General features: G+C 40.1%; 1 protein-coding gene and 5 non-coding genes across 6 annotated transcripts; 2 read left to right on the plus strand and 4 right to left on the minus strand.

The window, feature by feature from the left end:
* Positions 1-8410: 8410 nt before the first annotated feature.
* Positions 8411-8532, plus strand: LOC145466870 (U5 spliceosomal RNA). Its single transcript, XR_014042000.1, has one exon. It is a non-coding gene; the product is annotated as a U5 spliceosomal RNA (small nuclear RNA).
* Positions 8533-9457: 925 nt separating this feature from the next.
* Positions 9458-9529, minus strand: Trnae-cuc (transfer RNA glutamic acid (anticodon CUC)). The gene has a single exon. It is a non-coding gene; the product is annotated as a tRNA-Glu (tRNA).
* A 1114-nt stretch (positions 9530-10643) lies between these two features.
* On the plus strand, positions 10644-10765 carry LOC145466867 (U5 spliceosomal RNA). The gene has a single exon (XR_014041997.1). It is a non-coding gene; the product is annotated as a U5 spliceosomal RNA (small nuclear RNA).
* A 1338-nt stretch (positions 10766-12103) lies between these two features.
* Positions 12104-12175, minus strand: Trnae-cuc (transfer RNA glutamic acid (anticodon CUC)). The gene has a single exon. It is a non-coding gene; the product is annotated as a tRNA-Glu (tRNA).
* Positions 12176-15836: 3661 nt separating this feature from the next.
* Trnae-cuc (transfer RNA glutamic acid (anticodon CUC)) lies at positions 15837-15908 on the minus strand. Its single transcript has one exon. It is a non-coding gene; the product is annotated as a tRNA-Glu (tRNA).
* Positions 15909-18584: 2676 nt separating this feature from the next.
* Positions 18585-19608, minus strand: LOC145465002 (melanocyte-stimulating hormone receptor-like). The gene has a single exon (XM_081448821.1). The coding sequence runs from the start codon at positions 19606-19608 to the stop codon at positions 18691-18693; it is 918 nt and encodes a 305-aa protein (XP_081304947.1). The 3' UTR covers positions 18585-18690.
* Positions 19609-20602: the final 994 nt, after the last annotated feature.

Raw genomic sequence — 20602 nt, forward strand, 5'->3', positions numbered from 1 at the left:
TCACCCTGATGAAGGTGGAAAGATGCCACCGAAAATTCAGTGAACAAAAATCTACAGCGGCCCGGGTTCGATTCCCGGCGTGGGAATTTTCCTTTTTCTGCCTTTTGTTTAGATTCAAAGCGCGTGTGGGTATTACTTACACAAAGTAGCTTACAGCAGTTGTTAGTTGTCAAGGTGCTTCCTGAAAGATTTTGGTTGACGGCTTGGCCTAGAGACGCGTATATCCAACGAGTAAATAACAAGACAAAAAGTCAAAACCGCAGCAAACTCTGAAAACTAATAAACAAAAACAATATACACGGTCATTACATATTCATTTTATATCCTGCACTCCTTAACTGAAGAAAACAACAAGCTTTTTTTGAATGGGAATTTAACATTTATTCACCTGAGAAGAGAGCTTAATTAGCTAGTGTCAATTCAGGTCAGAGTTGGCCAAGTAATAGTATTCAAACGTAATAGTGAAATAAGTGGTTAAAATTTGGCCCCATTAACAAATGTAATAAGAATCGACTTAAATGATAATCTTAAGACATCGTGTTGGTCCACTGAATTTGTGAGTCCAATTCTGATCCCCTCGGAGGTGTTCTAACCTGGCCAGTTTGATGTTCACTCAGAGAACATAACAAAATCTTGTTATTCCTTTATTGTATTTTAGGAAATTGAAAGAACGGATGAGTCTGTTGGTTCAAAGCGTTAGTGAGTAGTAATTACACACAGAAGTTCACAGTAGTTGTTTAGTTGTCAAGATATTTACTGAGATTTGTTAGTTGGCGCCTTGATCTAGAGACACACTGGTCCAATACAAGACAAATGGTCAAAACCGCAGCTGCAGCAAACTATGAAAACTAAACAAAAACAATACACACGGTAACTACATATCAGTTTTATGTCCTGCACTATTTAATGGAGGAAAAAAAACCTTGAAATTTCTTTGAATGGAAACTAGTCATTTATTTGATTGGGAATAGAGCGTAACTACATGTAGTGTCAAGTCAGTTGAGAGTTGGCCAAGTTATAGTAAAACAAGTAGTTAACATTTTGGCCCGATTATCAAATGTGATAAAAATCAACTTGAATGATAATCTTAAGAATGGCTGACTGTTAGGATCGAGAACCGCCGGTCAACGACCCATTTGGCAAATCGCTCATATTTTGCCCAAAGACACCCTTAGGTGACCTAATTCTAAAAATCATATTTCAAGGTTCCAGCGAATTTTTATTTTTCAGAAATTCGCGAAAATTTGAAAGCGCGGTCAAAGTGCGGTTTTTCGTGTAATAAAATGACCGAAATAAGGTGCGAGGACGAAGCGCTGGTAAAGTCTTAAAATAAATTCAATTGACTTCAAACTTCACACAAATGTGGAACAACCACTCTAATTTATTCCTCGTTTTAAACTAATCTCAGAGATGTTAATATAGTGGTTTTCCGAACCCTTTTAAAAACACCTATGAAACGTGTGAAAAATAACGGCAAAATATAGGTCATGTTTAACAACATAAAAATGCATCTGGTACCTCACTTTCCGATTATTTTACTTTACAGCCTAGAAATATCATTATTAAACATATATCATGCCAAGTTTCACGCTCGAACTCGCAGTATTTCCCTTTGAGAAAAATGAAAATCTACGTCAATGTGTTGGGCGCAAATAACACAATAATTATACACGAACAAGAGACAAATCAGTTTCAACGGCGAAAGTAAAAGGCCATCATTCATTAAAATCCCGTCAATTCACTGCTATCAGTAGAAACGTAATGTCCACTACATAGAAACTGTTTTTAGACGTTTTCGAAACATTGCGCGTTAACTTTGTTTAATTTCCTGTCCGCCGTCATGTCTAGTCTGTCATCGCGTGTATTTCATTAATGTAAACAATGTGAAATATCTTGAAGCAAATCAAAATCGCGCCCTTATTCTAATTTGGCAAACAGCCGACCTCCGTTCAAGTTCAAGAAGTCGAGGGGTTAATTCGGCAATGTATTACTGGTACAACAACAAAATCAAACCGAGGTCACAAAAGTGTAAGTCTAAAAGTGTAGTAGCAAGTCCCAAATAAATTTCGCCTATATAAAATGGAAACAAGAAGTGAAACGCTCTGACCCGAAACAAATAAACAAAATATTAATACGACTAATTTAATCCGAAAATGTTACAGAAAACATACCTAAAAGCCGTCGATTCCCCTCAATACCACTCCACATTGCCTTAAAGAGCCCAAGCTTTCTGCTGTAAGAATCAGGGGCCTCAGGAATCTGTTTTTATCATATCGGCAACCATGCTGCGTCGCTGATATTCGAGACTCAGTAAAAGTTGTCACACAACCGTACGAGCAGCCCAGTCACGCTTTCACTGCTCTTGCGCAAATGTTCAACATTTCGCAATTTACCTAAACCGATTACAAGTTTAAAGTAGTGACAGTAGATTGAAATGCGCTTCTTAAAGCTGACCTATCCAGGAGCAATTATTTCTTGTTCTTGAATGGCTCTTAGTTGTAGCTACAGTCGGGAAGGGGGCGGAGGGGGTACTCCTGGAAATTTCGGATATCTGTATGCAGTGGAAGATTAAGTGGTCTCCAGCTCTTAACGCCAACACTGACACACCAGATGATTCTCGAAGTATCACAAGGATCACTAAGCTAAATAATTTTGAGTTTAGTTCCGCTGAGTCAATTACCTGTTGGCGCACATATTGCATTGACCGTGGACAGGTGGAAAAACAGTTAAACCGGAAAAGCCCGGTGCACGTTGTAATTTAGCGTTGTCCAACAATCATATTTGACAGAATCTCAAGTTTTCTTTCGACACATACTGGGGTGACATACTCCTAGATGGGCGTGACCGGGAGCCATGAGTCAAGTCAGTCAACTCGCAAAGCTTAACAGAAGAGTGATAGTGAACCACTGGTGGAAGGACTGCAGATTGTCCCTACGCCTTACCCTGATAGGCCTCTGTTTTATTCTAATGAACTGATGCTGTGACAATAATACTATTTAGCTTTACGAACATGCTAATTGTCAAGGGTTTCTTTTGCAATTTAGTCAGACATCGCTCTCTCTTTATTTCTGCTGGAAACATCGTTCTCTAAAGGAGACTTCAGGTCATTTTCTAAAAAGGCACGAACACTGCGACCCCAACATCGGTGCCATTATCAACGGGTGTGACCGAGAAAGCGTCTGGTGATGCTTCCATGGACAGTAACCATGCATGGCAGGGGTGTATTAATGTCTTCAAGGCAGCTGCATTCGTGTCTTTCATAGCCTGTCCACTTTAGAGAGGCACTTGTCTCTGGAGAAATATACTCAGTCACTGGAGAGACTTTCCCTTATGGACTTAGCCAAAATGTGCTACAAACCCTGCCTGGAGCAACCGTTGGCGCGTTACTCAAAGCCACAATAGGTCACCAAGAAGCCCTTGTTGTTTCAAAAGAGGGTTGGGCTCTCAGGGCAGTCAGTGACAAGCAGCAATCGTATCTTATGGCAAAATTCCGCACTGGTCAAACGACAGGCCGAAAGCTTGACGTCGAAATGGTGGCGCGGGAAATACTGCAAAAGAAACCCTTGACAATTAGCATGTTCATAAAGCTAAATGGTATCATTGTCACAGCATCAGTTCATTAGAATAAAACAGAGGCCTATCAGGGTAAGGCGTAGGGACAATCTGCAGTCCTTCCACCAGTGGTTCACTATCACTCTTCTGTTAAGCTTTGCGAGTTGACTGACTTGACTCATGGCTCCCGGCCACGCCCATCTAGGAGTATGTCACCCCAGTATGTGTCGAAAGAAATCGTGAGATTCTATTAAATACGATTAGCATTACAACCTGACCGATTGCGTGTTGGACAACGCTAAATTACAATGTGCACCAGGGTTTTCCGGTTTAACTGTTTTTCCACCTGTCCACGGTCAATGCAATATGTGCGCCAACAGGTAATTGACTCAGCGGAACTAAACTCAAAATTATTTAGCTTAGTGATCCTTGTGATACTTCGAGAATCATCTGGTGTGTCAGTGTTGGCGTTAAGAGCTGGAGACCACTTAATCTTCCACTGCATACAGATATCCGAAATTTCCAGGAGTACCCCCTCCGCCCCCTTCCCGACTGTAGCTACAACTAAGAGCCATTCAAGAACAAGAAATAATTGCTCCTGGATAGGTCAGCTTTAAGAAGCGCATTTCAATCTACTGTCACTACTTTAAACTTGTAATCGGTTTAGGTAAATTGCGAAATGTTGAACATTTGCGCAAGAGCAGTGAAAGCGTGACTGGGCTGCTCGTACGGTTGTGTGACAACTTTTACTGAGTCTCGAATATCAGCGACGCAGCATGGTTGCCGATATGATAAAAACAGATTCCTGAGGCCCCTGATTCTTACAGCAGAAAGCTTGGGCTCTTTAAGGCAATGTGGAGTGGTATTGAGGGGAATCGACGGCTTTTAGGTATGTTTTCTGTAACATTTTCGGATTAAATTAGTCGTATTAATATTTTGTTTATTTGTTTCGGGTCAGAGCGTTTCACTTCTTGTTTCCATTTTAGAAAGGCGAAATTTATTTGGGACTTGCCACTACACTTTTAAACTTACACTTTTGATGACCGCGGTTTGATTTTGTTGTTGTACCAGTAATACATTGCCGAATTAACCTCTCGACTTCTTGAACTTGAACGGAGGTCGGCTGTTTGCCAAATTAGAATAAGGGCGCGATTTTGATTTGCTTCGAGATATTTCAACTCGATTAATTTACAGTCCTTTAACGTCCTTAATGCTAAACAGCATTCCAAGTTGACCCATTATTGTGTCTTAACGAACTTAAAGCGTTTTGATGAACCGAAAACATTAAGGTTACAGGAAATCTCTTGGGTCTGTCGTGAAAACCATTCACAGTGTTGTTTACATTAAGGAAATACACGCGATGACAGACTAGACATGACGGCGGACAGAAAATTAAACAAAGTTAACGCGCAATGTTTCGAAAACGTCTAAAAATAGTTTTTATGTAGTGGACATTACGTTTCTACTGATAGCAGTGAATTGACGGGATTTTAATGAATGATGGCCTTTTACTTTCGCCGTTGAAACTGATTTGTCTCTTGTTCGTGTATAATTATTGTGTTATTTGCGCCCAACACATTGACGTAGATTTTCATTTTTCTCAAAGGGAAATACTGCGAGTTCGAGCGTGAAACTTGGCATGATATATGTTTAATAATGATATTTCTAGGCTGTAAAGTAAAATAATCGGAAAGTGAGGTACCAGATGCATTTTTATGTTGTTAAACATGACCTATATTTTGCCGTTATTTTTCACACGTTTCATAGGTGTTTTTAAAAGGGTTCGGAAAACCACTATATTAACATCTCTGAGATTAGTTTAAAACGAGGAATAAATTAGAGTGGTTGTTCCACATTTGTGTGAAGTTTGAAGTCAATTGAATTTATTTTAAGACTTTACCAGCGCTTCGTCCTCGCACCTTATTTCGGTCATTTTATTACACGAAAAACCGCACTTTGACCGCGCTTTCAAATTTTCGCGAATTTCTGAAAAATAAAAATTCGCTGGAACCTTGAAATATGATTTTTAGAATTAGGTCACCTAAGGGTATCTTTGGGCAAAATATGAGCGATTTGCCAAATGGGTCGTTGACCGGCGGTTCTCGATCCTAACAGTCAGCCATTCTTAAGACATCGTGTTGGTCCATGAAATTCTGATCCCCTCGGAGGTGTTCTAACCTGGCCAGTTTGATGTTCACTTAGAGAACATAACGAAGTCTTTTCATTACTTTATAATATTTTTAGGAAATTGAAAGAACGGTTGAGATCAATCTGAGTATGAATTGCCGTTCGGCCGATCTTATTCTGCCACCAAAGAAAGGCACCGCCATCATGTGGTATAACAACTTTATTGACCCCGACAGCGGTCTGCTTGGGTCCGTGGACCGTCGTACATTGCACGGCGGGTGTGACGTCATCAGAGGAGAGAAATGGATCGCTAACAATTGGCTGACGGCGCCTACCAAGCACTCAAGATACATTAAGAGCATGTTTGACACGGGATTCGATTGAAAATCTCAGTCCATTTAATTTACTAGTTAGTCTTTCCGTGATAACAAAGCAATTGATGCTGCTTGCAAAGATAATGAGAATAGTTGCTAGCTTGGGAGTTCAGACTGAACATATTCGGGACATTATCTGAAGGCTCACATTGACCAAAGCTATAGATACGAACAATCAAGCGAAGGCTACAATACTGACTTCAATATTCATCCGTTTTATAAACATTATCATGTTTTTTTTTTTTTGTAATAAATTCTGATAAAAGACACATGAAGGTCTCAATTTTAAATTAAGTTTCATTATGGCGTAACACGAGGTTAAAAAAGAAGGTAAAGGAATTTTAAATAGAAGGCCCCGCTGAGTCCTCTGGGCCGGGATCCTTCGTCTCTGATGATCTAAAAGTCTATCAATGTAATCAAGAGCAAGGGTACAGGAAATGAAAAGTCACATTTGTTCCTACTATGGATGTAACAATAAAAATGGATGTAATGACCTTTGCATTGTGTAAGCCAAAATAAGAGATGAATTTGGAAGACGCTGAGGCTACGGTCGACAATAAATAAATAATGGGAAGAACAGAACACAATCAGGAGGCTTCACTCTCTTTGGGTTGACCACATCGGTCACTCCGATCGAGGTGTCTCTCGAACTCTGACCAGGGTATAAAATGTATTCTGCCGGCATTATTTTCTAGTCCAAGTAGAGCATGTGTTCCACAACATGCGTTGAGTTTTGTTTTAGCTTTGTTCTGTATTAGTATTACTTTTTAGACGGTTGTTAGTGCTATGATCACTGTATGGAAACTGTACGTAAGGGTTGTCCTCCACGCGTCTATACTGAGCCAATATTAACTTGAAGTTGATAAAGGTCAACAGCCTTTCGTAAAGAAATTGTGAAGCTGACTTCTCGAGCTTTAACCTTTCTCGTGGGAGCAATGTCAGCGAACAGTTCAAGACACAAGCGAAACTAAAGACATGCGAAATGAAAAACACTTGCCTATTTACCAGCGCGTATGGGCGCAATGCACATTAAATCGTATTGGCGCTATGATGCGTCTGCGATTCCAAAAACAACTTAGTCCGCCCTATTAGAAGAAACTATATGGCAGCCAATGTTGTGAATAAAGACGATGACTGCAGAAATGTATCGTAAAATAAATTGTTCCTGAAGTGCTGTAACTGTATATAATCTGCTGGACAAGTGAGCAATAGTCGAACTGGGAAACGGGTCTAAACAAACATCACTTGTTCTCGAGATTTTATTTGCATCGAGGAAGACCAAAACACTTTCCAAAATAACGTGAAGATAAAAGCGAAACTGTTTGCTATAACTCTGCGCCTGCGTACCTGTGTAAAGGGTGCCAGTTGTATGATGTTCGGATGGCTGAATCGACGTTTGGAACGTCTCAGTCTTCCTTGTCTTCTCGTGTGTCGTGTTCTGTGGCTGAATCGCCGTCTGGTCTTGCTACTATTGGTGTTCCAATAAAGCGTCCGCGTCTTGAGTCTACTCCTGTTGCTGTTTTGCCCAAGAGCCGTACCTTGTCTATTCGTCTATACCTGTCTCGCCCGCGTTTTCCTCTTGTTAGTACTCTTGCTGCTTCGCCTGTCCAGTCAAGTTCTGTTGTTGCTCTGTTGAGTCCTGTTAGTACTGTTGCTGCTTCGCCTGTCCAGTCCAGTTCCGTTGCTCCGTTGAGTCCTGTTAGTACTGTTGCTGCTTCGCCTGTCCAGTCCAGTTCCGTTACTGCTCCGTTGAGTCCTGCTAGTACTGTTGCTGCTTCGCCTGTCCAGTACAGTTTCGTTAGTGTTGTTGCTACTTCGCCTGTTCCGTCCAGTTCCGTCGCTGCTCCGTCTAGTCCTGTTAGTTCTGTTCCTGCCTCGCCCGTTGCTCTTGTCTTGTCCCCAGCGTTTTCCGTCCTCTGTGTTGGCCTCGTATCTCTTCGTTTCTTCCCGTGGTTTCCATCGTTTGGATTGCTGTTCCCGTTTAGTTGTTCACTCCTTTTGGCCTCCTTTTTTCGTATATACCTTTGTTACGTTGAGTTTGGACTGCTTTGTTTGTTTTTGGTCTAGGTTTGTTTTGGTTACATTTTGGTGGCGAACGTATTTTTATATAGGATAAGACTGTTGACAGGTGCCCCTCCCGGGTTTACCTTTCGCCGTTGTACTGAAACAGTGTTCGTTTGTCCTGTTGTCTGACGTTTTTACCTGTTTGTTCCTCGTTTGTTTTTTTCTATGTTATTTGTTTGTAGGGGCGGGGTCGATCCCCCGGTACCGTTGTGTGGCGCATTAGTCTGTATGTCTGGCGGACATTGCACTCTCCATTGCACGTTGGGGGCCCGGCCATTCGCCTTAAACATAAAAACCTCTGGTTTTCCTTCAACACGCATAAATCTTTCGCCTTTTACTAAAGATTTACGTGGAGGAGAACAACTCGAATGAGTCTTTAGACTAATTTTTCGTAGCCCTGCCTCTTGGCAGGGCTCATATTCTTAACAGATGAAGTGTATATGCGGTTATTGACCAAACTTGTTCGGTCAAGATGGCTGGATATTGGCCAAGTTCCTTAGCGTGTTTTTGGACTGAGACGGACGGTGAAAGAGGCCAATATCCAGCCATCTTGACTGAATAAGCTTTTTCAGTGAAGGATTTATTATGAGACTTTTGAGGAAGTTGTCCTTGCGGGACAGCAGGTATTCCCGAGCGGGCATGATAGCGCCATCTTGCCCGCTCGGGTAGTCAATTATAGCGCTGGGTTTGGTTCATCTTGCCCGCTCACGGAGCTAGCCATATAATAAACGCCGTTTCTCTGACCGCTTCCGTTAGTGACGGTGACCTATCAGGGCTATCAGCAGGAGCATATTTTAAAAAAGTCTTATATACAGAACTACGTGTGTTGGGTTTTCGTACGTTAAAGGCAACATTCCTGTAACCATTGTTCAATCTTGTAACTCCTGTCTATCTACCCACAACCCTCTGAGTCACCTACCCCGCTGCTGCCTCCCTACCCCTCTCCCTACCCCTCCCACTACCCCCAACCGTTGTTCATATGGCTAAGTTTGGCTCTCAAAAGACATCAATAAAACTTTCAGATCACCAAATTAAATGCTTCAAGCATGTTATTTTCCATACGTTTTGCCCAAATGTTCTCAAATTTTCAGGATTTGCAAAAAAAGAGATAATCTTTTCCCATTTAGTTAGTCAACAATCAGCTAATGTTAGCGAATATCATTATTAATTTTCCCGTTTTCTGTTAAAATTCAGGCTATGAAGTGCACAAGTTTAGTAAGAGGACACTAATAGCCTTTGGCTATAAACATCGACGACCGAAGGTAAGTAAAGGTCCTTTATTTACTGATCGAAAACAAGAAACGAAAATAAAAGGAAAATAGCTGAAAATAATGATTACATTCCCACGCCGGGAATTGAACCCGGGCCGCGGCGGTGAGAGCGCCGAATCCTAACCACTAGACCACGTGGTATGTTCTCTTGTGAGAGGATCAACTTTGAATCTTAGATTGTAATGCAATTCCAGTATTTTGTAACATCAATTTTCCCAATTTGTTGAGCTGCGTGATTGCTGATCTGTCAGCAAAAAAAAAATCTTGATGTTTTCTCAAAGCAAAGATATGGGAAGTTACTTGCTCCTTAATTACGAATTTGCTCCTCACCATCTCTGTTGCAAGCCGCTATTAATGATCTTAAAAAGCTCCCGGTGCAAAATGGTTACTCTCGATGCAAGGTGGTAACACGTTGAACATTAACGATTTGTTGAGGACCATTGAACAAGAATAAAAGTAAGCCAAATAATCCTGTTCAAGTTACAGTTTCCCAAAAAGATGTCTTAAACCTGTCACCCTACTGATGTCCTCACAGTAACCAAATCAAGGGTGCGTTTCTTTGGGGTGATCCGGATCCCAATCAGTGATCCAAGATCACGGGGATTATGGTGCATCCATGGAACCGACGAATCCACTCTGGTCACGGATTCATCGGTTCCTTTGATGCACCATGATCTGAGTGATCTTGGATCACTGATTCTGATCCAGAACATCCCAAAGGAACGTACCTCAAATCTCCTCAAGATCATATTCCAGAACACATGCCGCATCAAATCTCACTTACCATAGAAAATTTACTTGAACCGCTCTCAGAAATCCAAAGTCGATCATCTATAAACTTGGTTGCTGGAACTGCAATTAATGAATTTTATGCAGGTAAAATTAAACGAAGACTCCTTGACAGAAAAACGGAGAATTCCAAGGCCCCTGCTAAAATTGACCATTCATCAGCCTTTGCTGATCATGTGAGAACCACCTGTCACAACATAAAATGGGATCACTTTGACATTCTAGCGTCCGACAAAACTGACTTTCGATGATTGCAGAATTAAGGGGAGTCTGTTCATTCAAGAGCTTAAGACTTCACTAAGATAATATCACTGTCAGTAGTGAAAAGTTGTTGCTTTACTAGCTGTTACTCTTCTTGCGACTCATGTTGAATAGGCGCATGCGTATTTGTATTCTTCAGTACATTTATATCCCACAGGCTGTGTAGCAGTTGCACAACAAAACACCTAGTATCCAGAATCCACAGTAACTCTGGTTTTCCTTCAACACGTACAAATCTTTCGCCTTTTACTAAAGATTTCTGTGGAGGAGAACAACTCGAATGAGTCTATTGACCAATTTTTGGAAGCTCTGCCCGTTGGCGGGGCTCAAATTTTAAAAGATGAAAGTTACCACGTTTCTACTGCTTCAGTCAGTAATGGTTGACCTCGTAGTATCAGCATTAGCATATTTTAGCCAGTCTAACACAGGAATATTGAGTTTCTCCCGTAGAAGCCATCTTTATGATACGTGGACACTTTAAGTCTTTAAACTCGTGGAAAGGGTTTTCGGCTGATTTTTTTAAAATTAATCATTGTATCTTACAGAAACGTTTTGAACTCGTATAAAAGGAGGCGTCAAAACTGCTCCTCAATATCCGTGCCATTCCTATTTTATACGCCAAATATCTTTGCGTACTCCTCACTACGTGTGTATTTGGGTTTACGCAATACAACATTCTTCTAACCATTTCTGGTAACTCATATCTACCTGGCCACTCCCGTCCCCTAACACGCTGCTGCTTTCCTACCCCTCTCCCTATCTCTAACCCCTTATTTACATGGTTAAATTTGGCTGTAAAAACACCAAAGTTAAACATTCAGATCAGTAAAATGAAACTTGAAGCACAATATAATCTGTAGGTTTTCGCAAATTCTCAAGATTTTCAAAGAGATGATATTTTCCCATTTATTTATTCAACATTAATTCATATTAATAACTTTATCGCATTTTGTGTTTAAATAAAAAAAAACAAAACAAAAAGAAAAAAAGTCCCTTGCATACGGCGGCTGCGTCCGCAGTACGAGCGGCAGTCAAAACTGAGCTATCCTACCGAAACGACACGATAATAGTCTTTTTCTTCACAGCTAACAAAAACAAACACGATGCTAAAGTTGTTTTGGCCTGTTCCAACAGTTAACTTGAGAATTCCGGGTTTAATTTGACGAGGAACAACATATTTTGTTCAAAATAACACAACTATTATCCTACCTGGCAACACTCGACGAACTCGGCGGGCGAATTGCCATGCCAAACGCCGAAGACCCATTTTTGGCGCCAAATTAGAAGCTTGAAGACACAAAATGTTTGATATTTTTCACTTTTCACAATCTGATATGGTATTTGGAATTGTAAATCCCTTTTTTTGAATATTTAAAGCGGTCTCCAGTGAGAAAAGTTGCCTGATTCCGATGCCATTCTTGTTAACTTACATTGACGTCAGGACAGTGAAGTTTTTTCACCTTTTGAATTCTGATTGGTCAATTCAAATGTCAGGCGAGCCAGCCGTATGCAAGGTCTGGCTATAAGAACACAATTATTAAGTACGAGAAACCCCCTAGCCTTTGGCTATAAACACTGACCACAGGTAGATAAAGGTTGTTTATTTATTTTTAAAAATTTATTTCAGGAGTCAAATCGAAAACGAAAAGAAAAAAAATGATTACATTCTCACGGCGGGAATCGAACCCGGGCTGCGGCGGTGAGAGCGCCGAATCCTAACCACTAGACCACGTGGGATGTTCACTAGATTACAGGATCAGTTATAGAAATAACATTGCAAGGAGATTCCAGTATTTTGTAACATCAAATTTGCCAATTATTCTTATGAATTGCATGATTGTTGATTTTGCCAAGAGCTTTGTTTCTTTTACAAAAAAAAATCTTGACGTTTTCTTAAAGTACAAGCGTATTTCTATACTTGCCTATATGTTTATTTTGTTTTGTTTTGTTTGTTTGTTTGTTTGTTTGTTTGGCATTTTTTTCATTCCTTCAGCTTAAAAAAGCTAGAGAACACTTACAGAAGGAAAAATACAAAATTCTAAGGTCGGGTTTCAAACCCGGGTTGTCGTAGAAGAATAATGTTAATTCTCTATTTTCCAATTGCCCATAATTCACTCTGTTTCCCCCCAAATTTTGCACAAACTATTGTTGTGAAATTCTCTTGGGAGGTCTGCATATTCCCAAGAGTTTTTCACAACAATAGTTTATCCAAAATTTTGGGGGGCAAACAGAATGAATTATGGGCAATTTGAAAATAGAGAATAGGTCAATACCCTTAGCCATACCGAGTTGGTTCTCAGACATGACCCTCACGTAATGAGAGCGTTTATCTGTAACCACAGAACTCACAGAAAGGCTATACGTTATGTTGCTCATGTGTTCAATTATTACGCAATGAGACAAACAAAGAAGAAAAAAGGAATTAATAGCGCTAGCTAATATTAATCAAATCCGACATCATAAGAACTTGTGATGTGACTTGAATGCTTTGTTGGTGCTGTGAGCCAGTTGTTGGCGATCCACTTTTCTCCTTTAATGACGTCACATCCACCGTGAATGGAATATCAGTCTAAATCTCCAAGAAGACCGCTGTCTTTCCACTTAGTAATCAACTTCGTAACATTTCTGGATTTGTAATTAAGCGTTATTTAACACATTAATCGACCATTTCTTTCTTCTTTTTAATTTTGTTTTGAAAAATGTAGCCAGTAAGTATAAAGCGCTCTAATATTTCTAATATTCTAAGAGATGTTTTCATTTTCTATCTACTTTTTAGGTTTGAACGCCTACAGTTTAACCGAACTTACAAAATGGTCAGTACGCATGGTTCGATTGTATTAATTTTATAATGTAACGTCCCAATTAAGCTACAGAAAATAGGGGATATATCGATCTGATTAGCTAAGGCAAACTTTCTCTAGTCTCTCTTTCCCTTTCTTTTTATGTGTGCTTTTGTGCTATTTTCCTGACCTGGGATTTATTTTCATTTAACGTTGATGTCAACTAACTTCCTGGCTGCCTGTTGTTGAATAGTCATCAGAAAAACGAAACTTCTATTTTCATTTCAGGAAGATTAACAATGTAGTCATTCAACAAGCTGAATATTAAGAAGACTCTCGGGTAAATCGATTTCTTGAAAAACAATAGTCCACGACACAGATTCCGCTTTAGTCAACAGGCCTGGCTACCACATGACAAAACCGCTGACCTTGTTTTGAGATGTCTCCACAAAAGGTTAGTACTCTTAAACTGTAAAGTAACTAATATAGAACGATGTCCCGTAGGTATGCGCGGTTGCCATAATTTGTAACAAGGGTGTTAATCGCACGACACCACTTTACCAGCTTGCATCTGATTGCGGGACAAGTTGCAAATCAGAAAATGCCGCATGTTATGTTTCGACTTAAAACCAAACTGTTTTGTTTTACAGGATTATAAAGTTAACCAAGCTTCCGAGGAAAATAGTTCAGGGTGGAGAACCAATGCAGGTGAAACTGACTTAATTTATAATGGTAATTGAACTGAGTGGAGTGCAATTTGGTCTGAAATCATACGCGTGATTTCAAAATCGAACGAGCGCGCAGCGCGAGTTCGATTTGAAATCACAAGTATGATTTCAGACCAAAATTGCACGACACGAAGTTCAATTGCCACTTTATTAGATCCATTTTGAAATCGCGCAATTTTATCGCCTTAATTTTTAGATTTCTGGTGTATTGTTCTAGTAGCCGGTTTGTTAAAAAAAAAAAAAGCGGAACCGGAAACGCCTTTACGTCTCATTTAGTATGCGAAATGATGTCATGTGACGAAAACTCATCCGAGTATGACAAAGAAACAAGCGATTTTGAAGTGAGAACGAAAATAGTCTACCTCAGGTATAAAAGTTCAATTCTCGTCGCCTGAATCAATGATGGAAGGTCTTTCTTTCTTCTGTGGTTGAGGCTGAGACTTTTCATTGTCTTTGGAGAAGGAATTTGAAGGTGCATCCAAAATTGCACGACACGAAGTTCAATTGCCACTTTATTAGATCCATTTTGAAATCGCACAATTTTATCGCCTTAATTTTTAGATTTCTGGTGTATTGTTCTAGTAGCCGATTTGTTAAAAAAAAAAAAGCAGAACCGGAAACGCCTTTACGTCTTATTTAGTATGCCAAATGATGTCATGTGACGAAAACTCATCCGAGCATGACAAAGAAACAAGCGGTTTTGAAGTGAGAACGAAAATAGTCTACCTCAGGTATAAAAGTTCAATTCTCGTCGCCTGAATCAATGATGGAAGGTCTTTCTTTCTTCTGTGGTTGAGGCTGAGACTTTTCATTGTCTTTGGAGAAGGAATTTGAAGGTGCATCCTGCGTAATTCTGCGATGGATTTCTTTTGAGTTGTGAAACTCGAGTGCACGGTGCCCAGTGGATGGTACGTTTTTTTTTTCTTTCATACCGTTTAATGGCATGATTTTAAGGGAGTCCAGCACGTTATCATCTCCGTTTCTTTTTGTGACCTCGGCGAAGGACTCAATACTCAGGACCTTGTCAAGTTCTTGCGGCGCCATTTGTTTCAAGATATTTCCAAGATGGCGGGACTAGCACCAGCTTCATAAGACGTTCATTCATTCATTGTTTTGTGGAGCGGGGCGTATTTTGACTATGTTTATTCACAGCGACAGAGTTGAGCTCTTTTGTTACTTCGTTTGAAACCTGGAAACATCTAACTTCTTGAGATGGCCCTGAATTTGTTGTTGTGTGGTTTTCGTTTGTTTATGTTTTACTGGACTCGGTATCATACGGATTTTGAGCAGACGTTGAAGAAAAATCGCCAAAATATTCGTCAAAATGGACACTGAAAGTTGGAAACTTCCATTAAAGTAGGTGTTCAGCCTGAAGGAGCTCATAATCGTCATTTAGAAACTGTAATTAATTACATTCGTCAATTTTTTTGGAAAAAAAGCAACAGTAACAACAAAGTTTTGGCAATAGTAGTTGCTAAATTCTCCACACAATGGCTTTTTGCCTCTCATTTTCCTGAAATTTTATTGTTTGCTTTAAACTAATTTTGAAATCTGATTGGTTGTTTTGTTTTACTGTGCCATTCTCAATGGCTGAGAAAAAGATGCGATTTAGAGCAAAAAATAGTGCGATTCGTGAATAAATCGCACCATTGAGAGCCAATCAGATTGCAAGGATAACCAGTGATTTCAAAATGGATTTAATTTAGTCAGTAATCCGCGTGCACTTGCTATCCAAGTACACGTAAATACCATCGGTTCACTTGGTGCAAAGGAACGCACTGTTTTAATGCAAGACTCGATCTGCGAAAGAACAACTTATCGAAGCCATAATTTTCAGAGTAAAGGAAATGAAGTCGAAGTTAGATTTTAATGTAAAAGTTAATTTATCGCTTCCCACGCCGGGAATCGAACCCGGGCCGCGGCGGTGAGAGCGCCGAATCCTAACCACTAGACCACGTGGGATTGCACGTTAAAGCTAAGAATAATTTTAGATCCGGGTTGTTCAGAACAGATTGTGCGATCCACGGGATAGAAATTATTCACTGCAAAACATTAAGGAAAGGTTGGAAAGAATAAAAAAGCAGTTTCGGGAAACAGTTTTTCATATTAATCAAATTAGCTGATGTTTGGTTTCATTTGTTCGTTGGTTTTTTTAAGGGTTTTTACAGTAGTATGTCTCTCTTTAGTTGTAATTTGATTTAAATGTTTGCGATCAGTAGGGGTTTTATTTTCACTGAATTTTCGGTGGCATCTGTCAAACTTCATCAGAGTGTAAAGTGGATGTTCGTGCAGTAACGTAGCTTACGTCCATTTTTCACCCTGATGAAGGTGGACAGATGCCACCGAAAATTCAGTGGACAAAAACCTACAGATCGGATATATTCAGAGCCAAATAATCAGTGTCCACCAATCGCAACAATCGAAGTATCTTTAGTTGTACGTAAGTTTAGGTATTCAAACCGTTAAAATTGATTTATAAGCAGAAATGCTGTATCTCCATCTAGTATTAACACCAGCCGGAGGACTCTAAAAGAAAAGAAAAAAGAGATTTTCCCACGACGGGAATCGAACCAAGGCAGCGGCGGTGAAAGCGCCGAATCCTAACCACTAGACCACGTGGGAATCCTATCTTATCCAGGTTTCTGCCTTAGAGTCAATCAACACCGATCAGTTACGAAAATTTCAAATGTAAGATTGACAGGTCTAGTTACTGAAAACAAAAATTGACACATTTCCAGGCACAGAACGACTTTGATGCACTGATAAGGCGCAAACATTACAAAAATATTTCAATTTCAAAGGCTATTGACACGTATAATAAGCACTTATTTACTGGCCCCGAGGGAAACAGTGAGTTTTTTTTTCCCCTCCCCCTTAATGTTCCCCGAGACAAAGCCGAGGGGAACATTGAGGTCGAGGGGAAACAAAGCTCACTGTTTGCCGTGGGGCCAGTCATTATGTGTTTTGTTATACCTCCCAACTCAAATATGGGAAAAACTGCGAAACAATTATTTGCTTAAAGCCGGGAGGTACAACAAACTTGCTGCGGTTTCAAAGTGCACGACCTGATTACGTGCGAGTCGAAAATTCAAGTCATTGTTTCCCTAGGGAGTTAGTGAGTTTTGCTTCCCTTATGGAGTTTTGACCCACGACACGTGACACGTTCTCTTCCAATCGGAAAACGTATTTGAGTTGGGAGGTATAACAAAGGACGATGTTTTCTAGGTTGTTAGGTATGAAAAGTTCGGTCATTTCCATGCGCACATGGACCCTAATGTTTGATCGTCATGTGGCTGATTTTTCCTGGTTACTTGCTCATGGTGTAGTTCTCACTGCTGATCGTCTTCGTTCGTCTTTTCGCATGTGGTCTGTTCCTCCTGATTGTTTTTGTGGTGCTTCCTTAGAGACTGCTGGCCATTTGTTTTTTGAGTGCTCTTTGGCCCAGAGTGTTTTGACTTGGGTGCAGTCTCTGTTAGTCCTTGCTGTTCCGTCTGCTCCGTCATTGTGTCTCCGTCATGTGCTGTTTGGTTTCGACATTGCTGAGTTCACAGTTATCCCTCTGTTTTTTTCCCATTTTATCAACCTTGCTAAACATCCCATCTGGTTGGCACGTAACGATTTCCGTTTTAGGAACCAACTGCCCTCTGCGTTTGATGTCATTGCAGCGGTTCGTTCCCAGGCCTGTTTTATTCTAAAACTCTGGTCTCCTAAGTGTGTGCGCCGGTTCTTTATCAAGCAGTGGGGTGCTTTTGGTGTCATTGCTTCAGTTTCTGACGACAATGTTCAGTTTAATTTCTAACTTGTAGTCTGCTCTTTCAATACTCCTACCATACTTTTGTTTGCAAGAAATAAATTGGATTTTAAATAAACGTCGCCCTCAAATGACGAAAAATTTCATAAACGGCGCGGCGTTTAATCAAGTAAATACAGCATTTGTATTGCAATATAATCTAGCATATATGTAAGGCATTTTCGGGCTATTTTGTAGCTTTAGCCTGAAATTGCTTTGCAACCACGTTAGATTACCTTTTTGATTACATTGTAAATGAAAATAAATAAATAAATAAATAAATAACCGTGAAAATGGCTATTGAGCCCTTTCACCGCCGCAGTCCAACTGGGCTCAATCCCTGCGGTTTAATTTTTCATTTATCCGGCACATCAATAATATAGGAATACAGGCATTATGTAAGATGAGACGATTACCTACGACTGTCACATGTGAGGTAACTGAGAAAGGCCTTGTCATTTACGCCCACGATCATCGATCTTTTTATGACAATCATGACGTTGTTGTACGTTTTATGCGCAGGTTGGTAGGGACGAAAATCTTTGTAACAGGTCAGATCAAATGTTTTTAATAGCTAGCTTTTGGAGGAAAAAAAAAAGAAAAAAGAAGTGTTTCAGACCATCCTATAATGATGTTGTTAAATGGAGTCCCGATGTTTGAGATACGTTTATAATTAAGAAAACTCTATAACATGTAACGCCCTGTCCACATAAAATAAACAAGACTAAAACATCTGTCATGGCACAGCAAACAAAAAAAATATTAACAAAGAGAATGGAAAATGTACTTTCTGTACCACATTATGAATAAAATAAAAATCCGAATATTCCAGTCGTTTAGATTATGCATGCTTAAGCCAAAATTTCCCTTCGTCCAACAAGGAAGAAGTACAACAAAAGATTACGCCAATATGTTACAGTTCAAACTATTTTGCACCTTTGCAGTCAAGGAGGGCTAACTTTTATTACAGAAAAACAGCCTTTTCAGATATTGTTTGACTGCGGATCGCACTAGTTTAATTCTCCAGCAGTATACAATAGGGTTTATTGAGGAGTTTATTAACACAACTGTTGTGGCGTAGTCATAAGCCGTTCCTACTGACCGCGTAGTACCTCTTATTGTTTCAAGAACCATAACCACTACGAAAGGAAGATAAAAAGCCAACAACAAGCCATAAACATAGAGTACTGTTATGGCTGATTTTTTGCATTTAAGTACCTCAACTGTGTTTTGTTGTAAGTTAGTCATTGTTTGGTTTCGCGTATTTATTTGACGTTGGTGCTTAAGAGCAATCTGGAATATTTTACTTGTGCAAAATGTAATTGTTAGAAGAGTTGCCATTGCTGCTATACTTGGAAGAATGACCCATTTGTCAAACCAAAACTTTATGATGGTCCCAGCAGAACAAACGATCCAAACTCCTACTATAACCATTACCACCCGTGGCACTGTGATCAGATTGCTGTACCGCAGATGCAGGGTTAAAGCGAGAAGTCGATCGATGCAGACTCCGCTCAGGGTTAAGAAAGAAACTCCAGAAGTTATCCATCCGCAAAAGAACTGAACCATCCTCAGTTTACAATAAGCGCTGAAATTCTCTAAAAGCTCTGCTAACTTGTAAGCAACGAAGCATGGCTGAACAACCAATCCAACAAGCAGATCTGAAACTGCCAAACAAAATAGCAGCGTAAAAGATGGCGAATGAAGTTCTCGAGATTTGCATATTACAAGCATGACGATGCAATTTCCCAGTATTGCAGTGAGCGCGAACAGTGCAGTTACAACACACGACAAAATGCTGCCTGTAACATTACGTCCTGTTTGCTCCCAATAAACCTCCAAGAAAAAACATTTTAAGTCTGTCACGTTCATTGTGAATCTTAGGTTGTGGGAAGCTGATTCGCGATCTCCAGTTACTGCGAGAATGGTCGAGACTGATATGAACAAAATGGAAATCGTTCTTGAATCCAAGTTTCGTCTGTGTGTTCATCTGTTATAAAGAGTATGTATATTATGTCAGAGAAAGAGAAATCGAGCCAATTTAAGCTGTCAAATTTCAAGGCATGTCCTCAATTGTCCTTAACTAAAGAAATACTGTACGAGTTATTTAAGAGAGAACACGCGATATTTCTAGTTCAAGTTCTGTTATTGTTATGTTTTATGTAGGAGCAAATTCAGAGGGGAGGATTGTAAAAACAATGTGTGAAAACATTGTCAGATTGTTTATGCCTTGTGAAAAGACAACTTTGACGGGAGCATATGGTTTGTCAAGCTGTTTAAGCTGAGTACAGACATTTTATTTATGCACATATGTAATATGTAATAGTATGTATGTAAGTTGAACGTTTTAGAGTTAGAGTCTTCCGTATATATACTCGGCCATCGTGGTATTTAGACATGTTCCACGCTCACCAGCCGGTAGGGATGACCATCGATAGCGGTGCCATTGGTAACATGATCCACTACACAGTCACCCAGCGACGTAACTGCCGTGTCACACCTATTTTTCAATCGGTTTACCAAAGTAGGTGCTCATCCCTACCTCAAGTCCTCGATGAGACACGCTTTTCATTCACCCGCAGCAGCCACGAGTTCATGCCTCGTCCTCTTCCGGATCAAATATACGCCTTGACCCCGCAACAATCTACTTTTCACAGATAACAGAGCTAAGTTCAACTTTCTCCTAAATTGCCGATGACCTGTATCTGTGGAGGGAACACCGCACTAGATCTTCTCTAGGTTCACGTACAAGCCCTCCACAAATATGATCTCCGCCTCTCTGTGTTAAAGACTGTTATCAATCCCCTACAATATCCTAGGCTGGTTTTGGAACTCTTGTACTTAACAAGCGAGTGCACACGCACAT

This window comes from Orbicella franksi, chromosome 13 (genome assembly GCF_964199315.1).
Source record: "Orbicella franksi chromosome 13, jaOrbFran1.1, whole genome shotgun sequence".
Taxonomy (NCBI): domain Eukaryota; kingdom Metazoa; phylum Cnidaria; class Anthozoa; order Scleractinia; family Merulinidae; genus Orbicella; species Orbicella franksi.

What these genes read in the sequence shown, in the direction of transcription:
- LOC145465002 (XM_081448821.1), bottom strand. Translation starts at nt 19,608, where the DNA reads ATGAACGTGACAGACTTAAAATGTTTTTTCTTGGAGGTTTATTGGGAG.